Raw genomic sequence first — 19,953 nt, forward strand, 5'->3', positions numbered from 1 at the left:
AAAACATTTTTGTTTTATTTTGTAAAATTGTTTATTTTTTAATTATTATTATAATAAACATACTTTATTTATAAATTAATGATTTTCAAATGAGTATTTTTATATTATTATATATACTTTTTTAAAAAATCAAATTTAGTTATGCGTACAGAATATTCTTGTATTATTATTACTTAAAATTATATTGCATTTGTCTCATACACATACATGTCATATAAATATGGCTTTAAATATATCAAAATATTAAAAAATCTTTACAAATGTAAATACATATTTTTTCTCAAAAAAAACAAAAACAAAAAAATAATGTAAAAAATGTTCAATTATTATAAAAAAAATAATATTTGCGATCAATGAGATTATAACTTTGAGTTAATAGTCTTTTTTTTTGTTTGTAAATTAAATTTTTTTAAAACATATAATAAAATAAATGTCATTACAATTTGTTTTGTTAGTTTAGTTGGCATTTAGTTATATATTAAAGAAAAATAAAAATCTAATATATAATTATTATTTAATTATCAATATTATTAATTAACAATATAACAATCAATGTATAAATACTGTATATATATAATTAAATTATATTATTATTATATAATTAATAGAAATTTATTAATTTTATAATCAATTACTAATAAAAAAAACTTTATATCATATAAAAAATATAATATTTTTTTGTTGATTTCATTGTAATTTTAATTAACAATTGTTGGCCTTTTTTTGTTTATATATATATATAGAGAGAGAGGGATGGGATGACTACACATGTGTTATGTTTAGTTACCAGTGTTGGCGGCGGCGCCGGCGGCACCTCTGCGGCCAAACAGACTGGATCGCTGCCGGTTGGCAAACAATGGTCTCTGTAGTCGGCCTTTCGGCTTCTGGTCAGGTGTTGGCGGCTGCTCACTGGCTGGCGGTGGCGATGATGACGAAACCTCTGGTTGATTGTTGTTTGCTGGCTGATTGCCGGCTTCATCGGCGGCGGCCAAAGCAGCAGCCGGACTGTCATCTGATGGCACATTGACTGACGATTCGCTACTCGCCGGCGGCGATGATGCAGGCGATGACTCGACGGGCGCGGGCGCCGGACTACTTGTTTCGTCGGTATTTTCTTGATTTTTATTTCTCGAAAACGGCTGTCGGCCTCTGAGTTGAGGTCGATTTCGGGAACCGATTAATGGATTAGCTGGCCGTCTCAATGATAGCGGTGATCTGGTAGTGGCTGCTACCGGTGCCGATGTTGCTGAAGCCGATGGTGTTGCTGTCGATGACTGCGATGACGGCGACAGTCTGTTGATTGTGGCCGGCGTACGTGGAGTTCCGCCAAATCGTCGACGTTCACCGCCGGCGCCCAAAAATCTACGCGGTGTTGACGGCGCTGCGGTTACAGCGGCTTCGGTAGACGATGGCTGTTGTTGTGCTACACTGGCCGCTGTCGTTGCACTTACGGTTGTATCTGATTCGTTGTTGTTATCATCATTTCCGGGCCGTTTCCTGAATCGGCCGGGTCTTTGTCGAAATCCGCCGACACTGTTGCCGCCAGCCGTGGGTCTTGTAATACGAGCAGCTCTGGTAGTCGGTGGAGTGGCAGTGGTTGTCGTAGTGGTAGTACTGCCGATAGTCGGACGAACTCTGTTGAGGAGGAATGAGTTTCGATTGGAGGCGGCGTTAGGTCGTCGCCTATTACCGAATCTTCGCGGCGCTTCAGACGCTTCTTCCTCGGGGGCCGCGGGAGTGGATGGCGACGGAGGTGGCGGTGCAGGTGTTGTCGTTGTGGTTGTAGTGGTAGTAGTCGTAGTGGTTGTTGTTGTTGTTGATGGTTGTGTCGGTATGGTTACCGTTGTTGGCGGAAAAGTGGCCAACGAAAACGACTCGAACGCATTGGCCGGACGACCCAGACTATCCAATTGATTGTCTACTGGCTGTTTGGGTGGCGGAAAGTCGTCCACTGGCGCTGATGCCGGCGGCGGTGTAATGCGACCAAAGTTTACAAAACCTGGAGTAACTGACGGTTCCTGTGGTTGGGCGGCCGGTTGTTGTTGCGATGACGACGACGGAATGTGACGGAACGCTTGGCCGGGAAATTGTGGCGAAAACGAACTCTGCGGTCGCTGATGATGATCGCCGCGATGACCACCGTTGTTGATGGCATTACCGAAAGCCGGCGACGACGACGACGACGATACCCCACCGGAACTGCTGCTCGAACTGCTACTACTACTACTGGAACTACTGCTTCGGACACTACTAGTGCTGCTAAAAGTTTGCGGCTGTTGTGGTTGTGGCTGCGATGCTCCTCCTCCTCCTCCGCGGGAACTGTCAAACGGTGAGTTTCCTCCTCGCTGTGAGCTAACCGATGATCCATAACGGAAAACATTAGATACCGGTGCGGCGTTGTTCTGGTTTTCCGAAACTGAAACGCTAACCGTTTCGCGACTCCTTTCAACCGGTGATTGGGTTACAGCTCCTGCAGACGGAATCTCTCGAAGACTTTGAAATGAACCGAATGGTAGATTATCAGCTGCTGCTGATGATTGTGTTGGTGGTGGCGGTGGTGGCGGTGTGAATGGCGATGGAGTTATGAAAAATTGTGGCGTCGACTGTGGCTGACTACTGGGAACCACAGGTGCCGGCAGCGGTTGCGGTGGCGGCGATGGCTTACGTATGTCGCCAAACGATGGCGAAGAATCCTGGCGACCAAACGACTTATCTCTGGATGAAACTACTGTTTCCTTATTATTATTATTATCTCTATTGTTGTTGTTGTTATCATTGGCGGCATTCTTGATGACAACTCGTCCCGGTTTATCACCACCGGCTCTGTTAGACCCACGGTTTTGATCAAATGATTCTAACGATGGTATGGCGTCAAGGTTTGAATCACCTGCGGCTCCGGCCGATGATGCCGACGATCCAGCCTTATTGGTGCCATTCTTGTCGTCGTCATAATAGTAGTAGTAATAGATGACGACATCATCTTTTTGTGGCTTATTCTCACCGCTTGAAGGCTTATTACTGCCACCACTGCTGGTGGCCGACGATGACGACGCGGCTGAAGGCTGTGGCGATGGTTGACGAGATGCCAGAAGTGCCGACTCTACTGCTGCTCCCGATGACTGAGACGACGAAGACGGCTGCTGATGATGTGCCGACTGGAGTCCACTACGGCTTACGCCGCCGGCAAAATCATACTCGCGAGTGGGCGGCTGTGGCGGATAGAAACTCTGCGATTGTGGCTGCGATTGATGGCCAACATATCGATTCTGGCGTTCCGATTCCGTTTTGTCGGATAACGACCCGCCGGCGCCGCCGTCTAGCGATGACCCGAATACGGACGATGATAGTGGTGTGGACTGTGGTTGCGGATTGATTTGATAAGTCTGTTTCTGGCGATTATTGTTGTTGTTGCCGATCACCGACGCTGGCGGTACTATTGTTGGCGGCGGATTCCACGATACGGCCTGATGCGGACCTACACCCGTTCCGCTCAGTACCGATATGACCTGCGGCTGACGGGGTAACAGAGCTGCCGACGACGAGTCTAGTGACGGCTGATTGTTGTTAATATTTGTATTCAAATTACTATTGGATGGAAACTGTGGGAACCGTCTGATTGTATTGAATGCTTGATTGCTATTTGGGTCGACACCACCACCACCACCGACAATAGCTGGTGAACCCAATTGATGAAACTGTTGTCTGAATGTTGAGCTTAGGTCCGGTTGCGGTGGAAATTGCTTTAATAACACATATAAATATATATATATATATATAAAACAAATTAGTTTTAATAATACAATTGAATTGAAAAAAAACAAAATTAATTGTTTTAGTCACACATTAAAAAAAATCATTTGTTTTATTTTAATACTTTTTTATTATTATTTTTTCTTAATAATAATTAATTTTTGTTTTAATTGTTTTTTTTGTTTTAAGTGTTTAATTAACTTACATAAGGATTGGAAAAGTTTGCGTGAAATTGGTTGAAATTATAGGAAGTTTGACGTTTAAAACGCGATGTTATCTTATAATTGTTATTATTATTATTATTATTATCATTGTTTGCCGGTATCAGTGGTGATGCCGGTTGTAGTACTGCCTGTGCTGTTAACGGTGTCGACAGTATTACACCGATTAGTATGTTTAATACAACAATGATGATGACCAACATTGATGATGATGTCGATGATGTTGATGATGGTATCAACAACCTTAACAAACAATAATAATAATACAATTATAAGTTAAGTGTAAATAAACTTTTTTAAGTTTTTTAAGTTCAATAATTCATTAATATTAATGTATAATAACTTTTTTTGTTGAAACAAAAATAAGTTATACGGTATATATATACAGGTAATAAAATTACTGAGAAAAAGTGTATATGAAATACTATAAGTGATTATTTAATTTTTTTTAAATATTTATATATATAACTGTTATTTGACATGAAAGTCAGTATTATATATTACTGTATATATTATAAAAAAGTGTATAAACTTTTTTTTTGAAAAGTTTTTATTTAGTTAAGTGATGCTAAAAAAAGTAGTGATCAGTTTATAGCCCCACACATAACTAATAACTTATATAAAATATATTAAATAGCAATAATAATAATAATAATTTTTTTTCTATAAATAGCTTTAATTTTAATTGCACTATAAATATTATATATGGATAAACATGTATTTAATATACAATATATTTATCTTATATAAATTGTGTGTAACTTATTATGAACTGACCTTCATTTAGAGGGAACAGTTAGGTTTGTTAGGCATACATACATACCATACATACATACACAGCCTTTGGGGCAAAAGTTTTTTGTTTCTTATATCGGGGTTAGCCTTATATCGGGGTTAAGCTTTTACATACATAACATAATAAYATAAGATATAARACAGTATAAAAACTTAAACAACAAAAGTATMGCTGAATTGATGGAAAAGATTTTTATTTATTATTTTTTTAGAAAATAAATAAAATTAATACTAAACTTATGCTTTTAATACATATAATTCAATAATTTAATAAAACACATATAACTTAGATATAAAAACTTTTTTAATAAAAATAATTTTGAATACCACTTGTATGCCCACACATATATATATATACACACACATAACATGTTGTTTAAATATTCATATAATATTATATCATCATCATATATGATATATTGCACATATTACTAGAGTTACAAATATATTATATATTTTTCAATTGTTTTTTTTTCTTATTAAATTATGTTTAGTATAAAACACAGTTACTATATATGTGTGTTGAATATTATAAATGATTTCATAGTAGAAAAAAGTCTTTTTTGGGAATATTTTTTGGATTAAGTAGTAGTGAGTGAGTGAGTGATTCATTAGAAATTCATAAAAATTGTTATTTTATTTATATTTTATATTATTCACAAATAAATATATAGATAGATATGTATATATATATATATATATATATATATATATATATATATATATATATGAGTTGACACCTTGAATGTGTGCCAAATTTAATTTAAATTTCTAATTTCTCTATAAGATTAAAAACACATACAAATATTCCGGACAAAAATTTCATTTAATTTATAATAATAATAAAAAAAAATTGTTATTTTTATTATTATTTTAGCTTAATTTTTCCACTGAAATATATATATATATATCAACCAAATATTTTTTAATACTAAATAGCTTTCATAGGGTGTTGTCAGTGGTTAAAGTGTGTCGGCTCTACAATCAATCGCTAGGAATCTCTCTCTCTCTCTCTCTCTCTCTCTCTCTCTTTATATATATATCTTCAAAAAAACTACAAATTATTTGTACATTTCCTGCATTCATGTCTCTTCAGCACAAAAAATTAGGCACAAAATAATAATAAAAATGAAATTTTTTACTTTTTTTATATTTGTATTATCATTATTAGTAGGTTTTATACTATAGTTATATACTAATAGTGATATTCATATACTTTATTGTATTTATATATATATATATATATAGACTATTGAATCGCTTCATTAATTTTCTTTTCGAGACTAAATCGTTATAAATTTTTTGTTATTGTATATAACAGTACAATAATATGTCATAACATATAATTATTATTATTATATATAGATATATACTGTATATAAATATATATACATTTTTTAAAAAGATATATTTATATAATACTTTTTTTGAGTTTGAGTTCATTTCACTTAATTTTACAAATAATAGAAATAATAGAAAGACTATAACTAAACATATAATTATAAGGGGCAGACAAATACATTAATTTTTTAAAAATAAGTAAAAATATTAAAAATATTAATTTATTATTTTTGTATTAATAAAAATACAAATAAATTTATAGTATATATACATATATTTGGGCATAACAACATTATATATATATATGACCAAGTTACTGTACAATAAACAATGTTATTTTATGGTTCCTGTTTATTGTCAATTATTAATATCAAAATAATTAAATAATAATAATTTAATAAAACTTTTTAACTACCATAAATGTAGTTTATATCCTTAATTATATGTATTTACAAACTTATTATTCACAGTTAACAGAAAAATATTTTAATTTATTAGAAATATAGTATATATAGTATATATATACATATATACAGTATTAATATACTGTATATTATTATTTCTAAGCTATCGGAATATTCCTAAAAAAAATTATTTTTTGATATATTTTCAACTATTTTTTTCAACTAATTATTTATTAAAATAATAATAAACAAACACTACAAAAATCATTGTCARTCAAATAGTAAATAGTTTATTCTAAATTTTTTTAAAATTAGTAAAATCATTAACATTTAACATCACTGGRTATAATTGATATGGTAATAACATTATCGGTACTAAAAATACATAAATTATTTATAGCAATATTAAATTATTAGTATTAGTATTATTAACTATTATTAGTATGCTAAAGCTTTAAAATATATTAATTGGTATATTTTATAGTTTTTTAATTATTATAGTAAATTATAGTAAAGCAATATTCAATGTAATAATTATTTCAAAACAAAACTTAATTACATAAATTAAATTACTAGTATTAGTATTATTATTATATAAATGTGCTAATAATAAAACAAATAATTTTAAAATTTAAAAACAAAACAAATTAATTTAAATTAATATTTTCAATTAATATTATATAATATACTTAATAACTTATTAGTTTCTATGATATTTTCTATGAAATAAATTTTTTTATTTTATTTTCAAAACAAAATACCGCAAATTTTTAGCACCGTTACCTAATGATTTATATACAGTATATATATATAAACTTTTTTGGGCAAATAAAAACAAAATTGATAATAATATTTAAAAAGCTTTATATCATGAAATAGAAAAATCATTAAATAAAAATATTTTTAAAAAAATATCTTACAATGTTTTGAGGGCTTTAAATTACATACACATTAACACAAGTTATTTTATAGCTTAAAAACTTATCCATCATTACATCATTAATTGATTGGACATTTAGTTAGCAGAGAGAGAGAGAGAGAGAGAAATTTTTTTATATTTTATTTTCTCAATTTGTTTTCAGATTAGAGAGAGAGAGGGGGGAAACAGATCGACTTAATTGATAACATATTTAACAAGCGATGCATTCAATTAATGAGTGTATTAACTAAATATCATATGATAATAAAAAAAAGTTTTAAAATTTTTTGTGAGTTTAACATTTAAAAAGAAAACTTTTTTTTATATATAAAGTAAATAAATAACATAATATATATAAGTATATGAGATAAATATTGCATTTGTTATAATCACTAATACATATCTATATTTTATATTTACCGGAATCACAATATTAAATATAATAGAGTTTACAACAACAACAACAACAACAAAATACATACATTTTTATGGTGTGTCCGCAAAAATTCCCGGTCAGTCAGTCACTAGTTTTGTATGTATGACTTACTAAGCTATCACTTATCAAGTAAATGAGCACTTAGTCGATGATCACTACTATTACTACTATTACTACTATTACTACTACGTGTGTGTCTCTCAATAGATATATATGAGTGTCGGCGACAATATATATATATATATAGACAGTATATATACGGTAATCAAATTGTTTTGTGTGATGACCTAAAACACTAGTCTCTCTCTCTAAACACTACTAACTTTTTTTTTAGAGAAAAAAACTTATTATTCACTTATATAACACACATTTTATATAACAGTGTATACCGTATATAACTTTATTGAATGATTCACTTTAAGTTTAAGAGAGAGAGAGAGACTGGAAATAAAATTGTTTTACAAAACTATATTATATATACGGTATATATATATATATATTTTAAGGCCACGGTTTGGAAACAAGTTTTACCCCCCAATATATATATATAACTGTAATACTGATGATATGTATTAGTAATTCTAGTATTGAATAATCTATTTGGACGACAACGATGCCACCGCCGCCGCCACCAAAAAAATTTAGGTCAGAATACAGTTTATGGGCAACCGTTAGATGTCAGGGCATCACTATATACTAATTGTATAGTAATAGTATAGAATCTCTATACTACCTCTACATTGAAAAATTTATACATGTATTACAGTATAATATTTGCTGAAACACACACACATACATACATACAAACACATACATACATACATACATACATACATACATACACACACACACATGCATACACACACACATGCATACACACACATACACACACACACATGCATACACACACATACACACACACACATGCATACACACACACATGCATACACACACACATGCATACACACACACATGCATACACACACACATGCATACACACACACACACACACATTACAACGGACACCTCTACACGCTCACACACACACACAAATTGTACATTGTCGTTCTAAATATATTTAAATTAGAGATGTGTGCTGGTTAGGTTAGCGCGCATTGGCGCTAGAATTCTATTTATCTGTATTTATCTCTCTCTCTCTCTCACACACACACATACACACTCTCTCTCTTTCTCTCTCTCTCTCTCTATCTGTATATATATATATTGATGACGTGTTCACTGCGTGATCACTGATGAGTTTAGTTGACTACATGACTGTATAGTGTCCTACGTATTGGTGGTATTATTATTATAAACCCGTCTAACATATGACGCACTAATACAACACACATAACATACTGTATATTATATGATATCTGTGTTATACTAATACTAATGTTGTGTTTTCGCTGTTAAAACGCGTCCTAATATACGTCGAACACACGTCTCAGCCAATGGTAAACCCAAAGCCGACTGACTCTTAACTCTTGTAAACTAAATGTTACCCAAAAAATAAAAACTTTATTTTATTTATTATTTATTATTACTTTTGATTTTATTTATATTTAAATTCTAATTATTATTATTTTGATTTCAAATCTAATTATTTGTTTGTTTTTGTTGGTCGACTCTCACCCCAACCCCTAACCCCCCACTTATATCTATAGACGACTCAGGCCATAGCCCTGCCACAGGCCGGCGGCGGCGGCGGTGGTGTCGTATCGATAGTCAAACTGTTGCCGTCAAACAACAACAACAATCAACAACAACAACACACAGTGGCCACCATTCAGCAGCCGAACCAACAGTCGGTAATTCAGGCCACTGGCGGTGCAACGTCCGTACAAACTGTACAGGTATTTTTTTGAAAATAATTTATGGCGGGAGGGCAGTGGGGGGGGGAGGGGAGGTGTGTAATATATTTCATCTAGGTCCAGTGTTTAATATACACATGTGTATATATTTTTATTTTTATTAGTAATTTATCCTTGTTAATTTTGTTGTTTAGGATATCCATAAAACATATTTACAGTGTAGACGGATATTGAATGTTTGGCAGGGGGTGGGTGGGTGGGGTCCAGGGGTGGGGGTTGATTAGGTGTGGGTGGGTTATAGTGTAGGTATGAGATTAGGTTAGGTTAGCTTATATGTATGTAATTAATTTTATAGTGTATTATAATGAATGTATACAAATATATTTATGATATTAAATATACAGTTATATGTACTGTATTTATAGTGTGTATATAATATACAGTATATTCATATATAAATTAATGTTTTTTTAAATACAAATATAATATAAACATATTGCATATCATTCATAGGATATCATATATTAATTAATAATAATAATAAAATAATAATTATTGTCAATATATATTGTATAGTAATAACTGGATCTATCCCCTCCCCCTCCCTATTAACACTTATCATGTTTATTGCAATTAAACTATTTTTTGCATATCATTTAAAATTTTCCACAAAAAAACTTAAATTAATTAACATATTTTTTTTCCAAAAATTTTTGTCTTCAAAAAAAATAAAAATAAATAACAGTTACCTAAAGGAAACGTGATTTTATTAAAAGGAGGACAAGTAGGTCAGAGCTCAGTCATTCAAAGCACTGATAGTGAATCCGATGTACACAACGGCACCGTTCAGGTGGAGGTGTGTGTCTGTGACTAATGAATAGTTATTTTAAAAATTTATAATTTATGTCTAAATTACTTATATATATATTTGTTTTGTTTATCATGATCGGTAATCCCCTCCCCCACCCCACACACACACACACACACACACATAGATACTGTCGAAGAATGATGACGGCGATGTAATCTTCGAGAACGACTCGCGAAAACGCCAGGAAATATTGGCCCGAAGGCCCAGCTATCGAAAGATATTCAATGACCTGTCGTCTACGGAAGCGGCCGGTGCTGTGACAACTATATCGTCCGAAATTATCAAACAAGAAGATGACGATAACGGCACGGCTACCATACAGGTTAACGGCCAGTATATCAAAGTATTGCCGGCATCGGCCATACAGTTGGGTACACAGGACGGCACTATTCAGGGTATTCAGACACTGACGATGACCAATGCCGGCGCTGGTGGGGCCGGTACTATTGTACAGTACGCCACACAGGGCCAGGATGGCCAGTTTTATGTTCCTGGTAATTACGGTAGTTTTAATTTTGTTATTGTTTATCTCCTATTCCTCTCTATCTCCCGTTCCGTCAGTTCAATGATTATTATAATTTATTTATTTTTGTTGTTGTTGTGTATGACCATAACAAACAGTGACGGTATCAGCGGCCGACCTTCAAACGTATCAGATTAGAGCGCCATCGCAAACGGGTATTGCACAGGGAGTCGTAATGACATCGGCGGGTGGCCTACAAACGGGTCAAGTGGTGGTTGAAGAGGCGTCCAAAAAACGAGAGCTCAGGCTATTGAAGAATAGGTTAGCAGTTGTTGTTGTCATTGGGTTTTTTGTTTTGTTTGTTGTCTTATATTTGAAATTTATTTATTTATTTATGTCATTCATATAGAGAGGCGGCAAAAGAGTGTCGACGAAAGAAAAAAGAGTACATTAAGTGCCTCGAGAATAGAGTAGCAGTTCTTGAGAACCAAAACAAGGCTCTAATCGAAGAACTAAAGTCTCTTAAAGAGCTTTATTGCCAAAAATCCGATTGAAAGCCCACACCGCCGATGATGATGACGAAGACGATTGTTGGTGTCATTGCTTTTACGGTTTTTTTAAAAAAAAATAATAATCGTATATATCATTTGAGTATATATACAATATATATAAATTTATATATAAATATATATATATATATATATAAAAATAATTATATGTTATATAATATAGTTTTTCTGTTATGTTTTACGCGCCAATCAATCTATTGGTATATATATATATATATTTCTGTATGTGAAAAGTGCTCCAAGCAATCAATCATTTTGTTTTATTTTTTTGACAATTTTATCCAACAAATTAATTTTGCTTTTTTTTATAATCATTATTATTAGACTTATTTTTTTTTGGACAATTTTTTGTTTGTGAATATCAAATTGTTATTGAATTTATGGTACTATACATATACAGTGAATATATGTATATATATATATATTAGCGTCTGTTTATTATTATTATATTATTATTATTATTATTACCTATAAACAAATTTATAGACGTTTTTTAATCCAATTAATAATTTAATTAATTATTAATTTAACGCAATTTTATTATTATAATTATTATTATTGTTTTTATGTTTCCATTTAGTAGAGCCTATGTATACCAATCTTGAATGTGAAACGAAACAAAAATTGTTTTTCTTATTATAATTACATTTAATTATTTTTTAAATATATATATATTATATATATATATATATAATTATTTCATTATCAATCATTGGTAAATAAGCATTAAAAATATTGTTCAACAAAAAAAATTTAATAAGATCTCATACATACATACACACACATATATATATGTATACATATAGATATAAATTTTGTAAATTAAATTATATATATATATATATAATTTAGTATGCGATTAATATATATTTATATATAGAAATTGTTTGGAGCACACAATTTATTAAACAAACAAAATGCGGTAAATATATAATTGTTTTTTTTGTTGAAAATATTATACAACAACAACAATAATACAACAGTGTATATTGAATTATATATATATATATATAAATTTATATCTTTTATTTTTAAGGGATAAAATATATATATATAATATAACACATGTATACTATAATTATTATTATAAATAATGAATGATATTATCACAAAAACAAAATATTATTTACATAAATAAATTATAAATAAATAATAAAAAGTCCGAAAGTCCTTAATAGTATTGATTCAAATAATAAAAAATTAATTACCAATTAATTTGTTGTGTTGTTTTTAATAATAATAATAAATACATTTTTAAAAATATCACATTTAACAATAAATATATATATATTTGGTTCGTATAATTGCTTAGCATTTAAACATTTAAGTTTTTTAAAATTTATAATAATTGTAATAATAATAATAATAATAATAAAATATATGTATATATTTATAATTATTTAATTTAGTAATAATATAGATTAAGAAATAATTTTCAGATAACAATTCACAACAAAATTTTTTTTTTTAAATATATATATATATATTAAGGAAATAATTATTAATATATTATATAAATATATTATAAACTTTTTTGGTTTGTTTGTTATGTTTTATTTTGTGGGTAAGTTTTTTATGTGTTTTTTTAAGTTTGTATAGTTGTTGTAATGGTATTGTTGCGGATCAACGACAACAATGTTGAAGAAGTAGCCGTATTGTTGACGATATGATGTCCTGCCGTACAGTAGTCTAACTCTCGGCCGTGACTACACTGGACACCGTCGATGACCCGTACGACTGCCAAAAACGTACCGACAATGGCCACTGCAAAGCCGAACAGAACCATCAGGAATGCCGGAAACTTTTGCCATTCAAGATTAGGTCCGGGATCTAGTTTTAGGTAGCATAGAGCTGGCAGTATGAATGCCAGGGGAACGGCTGCTAATACACCCTACAACAACAACAACAACAAACAGGTATTAAAAATCTATATATAAAGTAATAATAATAATAACTTACGTTAAGCTCGAGTACAATACCCAAGCAATCGGTAAACGTCGAGAATATAAAACAAGTCAACACAATAGCCGTTGTTATCATTATGTGATGGCATCGGGTTTGCGGTGGCTTTCCGTCCCAAATGGCGTTTTCCAATACCTATTTAGATAATTACAGGTATTATTATATACAGATATATCCTATATTTTTTTAGGTGGTATACCATACCTCTCGGACAACAAAACATTCGATAGGATAGGTTAGACAAATGGTGGCCGCAAACAATACTCGGGCTAAATTTGCCAAATCATCGGACATACAATAGTTTTCCAATAGATCGCCCTGACTATACTGGCCAAATGTGACGTACCCGAAGATTCCGTACAACAATATGATCAGACAGGAAGTACCCACCGATATATGGGTAATACGATTCCAGCGACTTTGGGTCGGATTTTCCAACGATTCGTACATCAGAAACGAGCTATGATGACACATGTATGCTGGGGGTGGCGTGGGATGGGATGGGGTTGGGGTAGACATGATCAATGAAATTAATAACAACAAAATTTTTATAAAATATTATAAATAATATATAATTACCAAATGCTATAATTCCTATCGATTCTGTAATACCATTGCCAACAAATTGATATTCATCAGCAGTATGTGGTCTAATGTTTTCATTATTATTATTATTATTATATTTTTCGGATTATTATTTAGGAAAAATATAAATTATAAAAATAAAAATTTTAAATTAATTTTGTGGTATTAAATATGATATTATTATTATTATTATTATCATTACTTACATTTTATCGGATAATGCTTCGAGTCTTATAAAAATAAACACAAGAATCACGAATACAAAGAATAAAGAGATTAGTGACACCTGTAATAGGGATTTGTTTTTTTTTTGGGATTAATTTGTTTTTTTGAAGACATTAATTAATATTATTTAATTTGTTTTTAGATATTATAATAATTAATTAAATTTTTAAGTTAATTAATTAATTAATTGATTGATTAAAATTTTCAACTACTTACTTTATTTAATTTCGATATATTTCTATACATTGATAGCGGAAATGTGATAAATATTGAACATATAAACACTAATGTATTGCGATTAGCGAGTAAACTGCTCGTTGAAACTAAATAATAATAATAATTATATTAATAGATATAACAAATAAATTATTAATAATAATAATAAAGAAAGTTTATATATCGTATAATATATCGTATAATAAATTACAAACAACAATAATAATACATATGTGATAAATAAATAATAAAAATAATCATAATTATATGTTTATATGATATTTAAATTATAATAATATTATATTTATATATAATTATATAATGATTGATATAAATATTGTATATACCATTAAATAAGCGGATCAATATTTTAGTAATCGTATCGCCAATTATAACATTATATGATATCATTGCTAGAAATGCGAAAAAATGCATCAAATAACAGACAAAAAAATTATTTTTGAATAATTATTTTTATATGAATTTTGTATTATATTTTTAATAAGAAAAATATTTTATATATATATATTAAAAGACAATTTATTTTGTTTACCAATAAATGGATATAAAAATTGGATAAATGTTAAAAGCCAATACCCAGGTGATCCAAATGATGCCCGCACCAGATCCTACCAATATATATATATATATATATATAATTAAAAAAATTATTTGCAAAAATTATTTTATAATTAATTATCATATATCAACATAAACAATATGTTTATATTATTAATAATATTAATTATAATAATATTAATAATAACCTGATATGTATTGACACCAACATAGTTGCCCGCTTTGACCATTATACATAATGAATAGTCAGTGATTATAGCTATTAACTAAATATAAAATTACAATATTGATTAATTATAATTACTAATTTAATAAATTTAACATAATAATTTAATATGCAAGTATTGATTGTAAATCAAATCAATTAATTAATCAATTAACTAAATTAATTACCACAATCAAAAAGATGCCGAAACCGAAACCACCAGTTTTAAGACTGTATGGAATTCCTGTCAAAAATATCATATGATTTATTTATTTATTTTTTTTTAGATAATTAAAATTTTATTACAAAAAATTAATAATTAATTAATTTACCGATAACACCCGATCCGATAATACTATTGACAAAATTAAAGCCAGTTTGATGTAGATTACTGGTAACACCTAACCGATTGGTGGTCGGCTCGATAACCAATTGTTTGGTATCGGTAGTTGTCTGGGATGATGTTTCATCATCGGCCTGTTTTTTTTGGAGGGGTGGGGTAGTGGGGTGAGTATTATTTTTAAATTAAATTTTATTAGATTTTATTAATTTATTTTGAAAAATATGTACTGCATATATAATTTTTTTATATATATATATATAGATATATATTTAGATATTTAATAACTATTAACAAAAAAAAATTATATACATTCAAAACTATGATAAAATAAATTTAATTATACATTTCATAATATTAAAAATTACAACTAATTAAATATATAATTAAATTTAATATTATATATATGTATGTATATATTAATATGTTTCAAATGTGTGCTTTGAAAAATTATTGTATAATTAAATCATTTATTTCTATAGTTTAATAATAATAATATATTTAACTTTTTTTAATATTATCTAATAAACTAATTAATTAATGAATTACCTGACTATTAGTCGAGTTAATTGTACTGATCTGTGATGTGGTGGTCTCCCGAAGTATATAAGTATTTTCATTAGCCATATGGACAACAAAAATAATATAACAATAATCTGATGACAGACACAAACAAACACACAGAATATCCAGATATTCACCCAAAAAAAAAAACAGTTGGCTATTATTCTGGAGGTGTCGACACCCAAAAAAAAGTAAAAATATTTATATTACTCTTATTTTAGAAATCTTTTAGAAAATAACAAATACATGTCAACAACACTTTAAAATACAATAATATGAAATAACAATTGACAGCACATACACACACACAGGATATGATAATTACTATCCGATTTTCAGCCAACCTTTACCACTGTGTATGTGTTTGTTTCTTCATATTATAAGCACTGGTAGGTTATATTGAAAGCGCGCACTCATAAGTAAACTGTATAACTCATACACACATATGTACAGCTCATGTATGTGTCTGTCTGTCTATCCGTCGCCAAACAAACTCACAGAATCTCTCAGCGAAATAAAAGATCGATATATTTGTTGACTAACTCTTTGATAGCCAATGAATGATAGACCAAATATATATATAACTATTTTTTGTTGTTTGTTTTAATTAAATAAAATACTATTTAATTAAAATTATTCATAAATCATATGAATGAAGATTATTATAATGATTATAACATAAAAAAAATTATACAAAATTTTCTCAATGAATAAATAATTATCAAACAAACAAAAAATAGACACAAATATGTTATTCAAAAATTGAAATTTGTTAGTGAAATAGAAAAATATATGAGAAATATTAATATTTCGCTTTTTAAACAAATAATTTCAACAATTTTTTTTTCGTATTATTCATTACTTTTAGTTTAATGAATTAGTTTTTTTAGTTGTTGTTTGTTGTTTAGTAAACTACTTTAATAAATAAATTTGGGTCATATCTTAATAGTAAAACCAAAACCAAAAACTACTAAATTTTTATTAATATAGTTTTTATTAGATAATTTGTTTATATATATATATATATATAAGTTATATATTGTATATACAGCGCACATGTGTTAGTTAGTTAATCGATGCAAAAATCAGTATTTTAAATAAATATATATATATAAATATAAAACTATTACTTTAGTTTGTTGTTATATTATACACACAATTAAGTTAAATAAAAATCTGATATTTTTGTTTTAATGGCTGATATAAACAATAATAATTTTTAATAATAATTTTTCTCTACTATTAAGTAGTGGTTTGAATATATATATATATTATATAAAAACTTATAATATTATTATTATTATTTTTAAAAAAAATATTAAACGCCACGTATGTTTTGACACTAATTTATTTTAAACAATACTATAGTATACCAGTATATATTGTAATTATATGGTAGTATATATATATATATATAATATAATATAATATATATGAGTCTCTTACCTAATATGTTGTATTGTATTTAAACAACAAAAATAATAATAATAATAATGATTATGTTTTAGTTGAATGCCTAACAAATCTTATATAATACTATATGATAAACATTAATGAGAAAAATCCATTATTTATAATATATAGTAGTATTTTATTATTATTATTATTACTTTTTAATAATATTAATACCCATACAAGGCTAATGGTAAAAACGTATGCAACAATTATTGTACATTTATTATACAATAATATATATACTGTATAATATAAGTGATAATATAAAATATGATTTAAGCAATTTGATTTAATTAATTAATATAATTATTTAAAAATTAATTTTAAAGCTTTATTTTTTTTAAAAAATAATTACTACTAATATAACTAATTAATTCAAATTAATTTGTAAAAATATTATATACATTATATTATTAATATTATAGTATAATTTTTTTTAGTGTCTGTTAAGTTTATAAAAGTTATATTATATTTTTTAATAAAAAGTTTTTATCATTTTTATTTAGTAATAGTTTAAACATTATTTTATTTTTATTTATAAATATTATTATTTATCACTACTAAAAAAAGATATGGTTTGCTTTTTTCAATAGTGTATTTTATTTTATAGTTTATTTTATTTTATTTATTTAAAATATGGTATTTCCGCTTTTGGCATATATTTTATTGAATGAATGTATGTATAGTTAAATAATTAAAAAAATGTTTAAACTATAATTACTTTTATATAGTATTAGATATCTTAATATTTATATTTATTTATATAATGGAAATTTTTCGTTAAAAATTATATATAATAAATATATATATATATTAATTTAATTACGAGATTTTAATTTTAATTAATTAGTTAATTATATGATATATATTAACTAATGTTTTTTAATTTAACTAATGTTTATATATATAAATTAAATAATATTATACTATATATATATATATATATATATATTACCGGTACAGTAGTTTGACATTTATAAAAATGTGTTCAAATTTCAAACAATAACAAAAAAGCTATTATTTTATTTTATCTAAAGTGCACTTTTATTTTTTATAATAATAATAATAATATTACTACTAGTTATTACTACAAATAATTTTTTTGAAAACTATACCTCTACTAAAAATTTTTGAAAACAACTTGTATTAAACTTACAAAATTTTAATAAATAATAATATAATAATGATTTTTAAAACATAGACATAAATAAATAAAAAATAATAATGTTTATAAAAAAAATTTTGTAAAAAATATAGTAAACATTATTTTATTTTTAAATACACTTGTTTTAGGTGATTGATCTAAAATAATAATATTTTTTATACAGTAATAATAATAATAATAATTATTATTATTATACTGTTATCTACAAAAACATATTGTATGTGATATCAGTAATATTATATCATATTAAAAATTTAACATGCTAACTTTATTTGACGGGTATATAAAATAACAATATTATGATAAACTAAACATAAAAAATATCATAAATAAATCATAATTTATATAATATATATCGTATAATATACTACATGTTGTAGTCTATTATATAAAAATGTATTATTAATATTTTATTAATATTGATAAGATATATATTTTTTTTGAATAAAAACATATTATATATTTAAATATTATACATTTTCTTACAAAATTATTTATTTATAACATAATATAAATTTTAACATTTTTCATATTAATATTATTACCCATGTCTAGTTTATCATAATTAATAATCGATAAAATATATGAACAACAAAAAATTTATTATACAGTATATTAAATATATTATTTTGACGACAAAATAATTTCAGCTCATGTTTTTAGTATCTAATAATAGATTTAAATCTAAGTGTATTTGATTTTATTTATTGTTGGATTCAATGGGTGTGTAAATACAATTATAAATTAAATCATCAATGTAAACTTAAAAACTATATATGATTTTTATATTTACATAAAGTTTTATAAAACAAATATTAAACACACATACAGTGTATATATATATATATATATATATATATATATATATACTTACATACATAGATACAATCGCATGATAATAATCATCCAATTTCTAAACATTTATAATACCGGTATAATATAATCTATAAACTATAATAGTTATACATTATATATATATATATATATATATATAAGTACTGTAAATCAATATAAAATCATGTTTTATTTTTAATCAATAAGAAAAATCATTACAAATAGTAGAGGTAATCATGA

The 19,953-nt window shown here is 27.4% G+C and overlaps 3 protein-coding genes across 4 annotated transcripts; 1 reads left to right on the forward strand and 2 right to left on the reverse strand.

Moving 5' to 3' along the window:
* Positions 1-720: 720 nt before the first annotated feature.
* LOC128956361 (mucin-2-like) lies at positions 721-8,288 on the reverse strand. The gene is made up of 3 exons (XM_054302089.1): positions 7,913-8,288; positions 3,956-4,214; positions 721-3,740 (listed from the first exon to the last, which is right to left on the reverse strand). Coding segments are annotated over exons 1-3 (3,222 nt in total). The 5' UTR covers positions 7,915-8,288; the 3' UTR covers positions 721-779.
* Positions 8,289-9,155: 867 nt separating this feature from the next.
* Positions 9,156-11,678, forward strand: LOC128956362 (cyclic AMP-responsive element-binding protein 1-like). Of its 2 annotated transcripts, none has more exons than XM_054302090.1 (6): positions 9,156-9,323; positions 9,534-9,722; positions 10,426-10,536; positions 10,676-11,054; positions 11,173-11,335; positions 11,424-11,678. In XM_054302090.1, the coding sequence occupies exons 1-6, from the start codon at positions 9,321-9,323 to the stop codon at positions 11,566-11,568; spliced, it is 990 nt and encodes a 329-aa protein (XP_054158065.1). In that variant the 5' UTR covers positions 9,156-9,320; the 3' UTR covers positions 11,569-11,678. The 2 variants fall into 2 exon arrangements, with proteins under 2 accessions (XP_054158065.1, XP_054158067.1); XM_054302092.1 differs by having other exon boundaries at positions 9,159-9,323; positions 10,676-11,045.
* Positions 11,679-13,106: 1,428 nt separating this feature from the next.
* LOC128955141 (putative sodium-coupled neutral amino acid transporter 11) lies at positions 13,107-16,766 on the reverse strand. Its single transcript, XM_054300781.1, has 12 exons — positions 16,245-16,766; positions 15,688-15,832; positions 15,544-15,599; positions 15,339-15,416; positions 15,125-15,200; positions 14,919-14,984; positions 14,572-14,678; positions 14,337-14,416; positions 14,125-14,195; positions 13,750-14,024; positions 13,543-13,680; positions 13,107-13,474 (listed from the first exon to the last, which is right to left on the reverse strand). Exons 1-12 carry the CDS (start codon positions 16,320-16,322, stop codon positions 13,169-13,171), a joined length of 1,476 nt encoding a protein of 491 aa, XP_054156756.1. The 5' UTR covers positions 16,323-16,766; the 3' UTR covers positions 13,107-13,168.
* Positions 16,767-19,953: the final 3,187 nt, after the last annotated feature.

The sequence above is a fragment of the Oppia nitens genome, unplaced genomic scaffold (genome assembly GCF_028296485.1).
Source record: "Oppia nitens isolate AA-2021 unplaced genomic scaffold, nextdenovo-longstitch-racon4-pilon3 scaffold2_pilon_pilon_pilon, whole genome shotgun sequence".
NCBI lineage: Eukaryota > Metazoa > Arthropoda > Arachnida > Sarcoptiformes > Oppiidae > Oppia > Oppia nitens.

Excerpts from the sequence above, each read along its gene's own strand:
- LOC128956361 (XM_054302089.1), bottom strand. Across the intron at positions 3,741-3,955 it reads CAAACTTTTCCAATCCTTAT|CAATTTCCACCGCAACCGGA; the intron begins GTAAGTTAATTA and ends GTGTTATTAAAG.
- LOC128956362 (XM_054302090.1), top strand. Across the intron at positions 9,723-10,425 it reads CGTCCGTACAAACTGTACAG|TTACCTAAAGGAAACGTGAT; the intron begins GTATTTTTTTGA and ends AATAAATAACAG. Across the intron at positions 11,336-11,423 it reads CTCAGGCTATTGAAGAATAG|AGAGGCGGCAAAAGAGTGTC; the intron begins GTTAGCAGTTGT and ends TCATTCATATAG.
- LOC128955141 (XM_054300781.1), bottom strand. The coding sequence starts at position 16,322 with ATGGCTAATGAAAATACTTATATACTTCGGGAGACCACCACATCACAG. Across the intron at positions 15,600-15,687 it reads TATCGGATCGGGTGTTATCG|GAATTCCATACAGTCTTAAA; the intron begins GTAAATTAATTA and ends TATTTTTGACAG. Across the intron at positions 13,681-13,749 it reads AATGTTTTGTTGTCCGAGAG|GTATTGGAAAACGCCATTTG; the intron begins GTATGGTATACC and ends TTATCTAAATAG.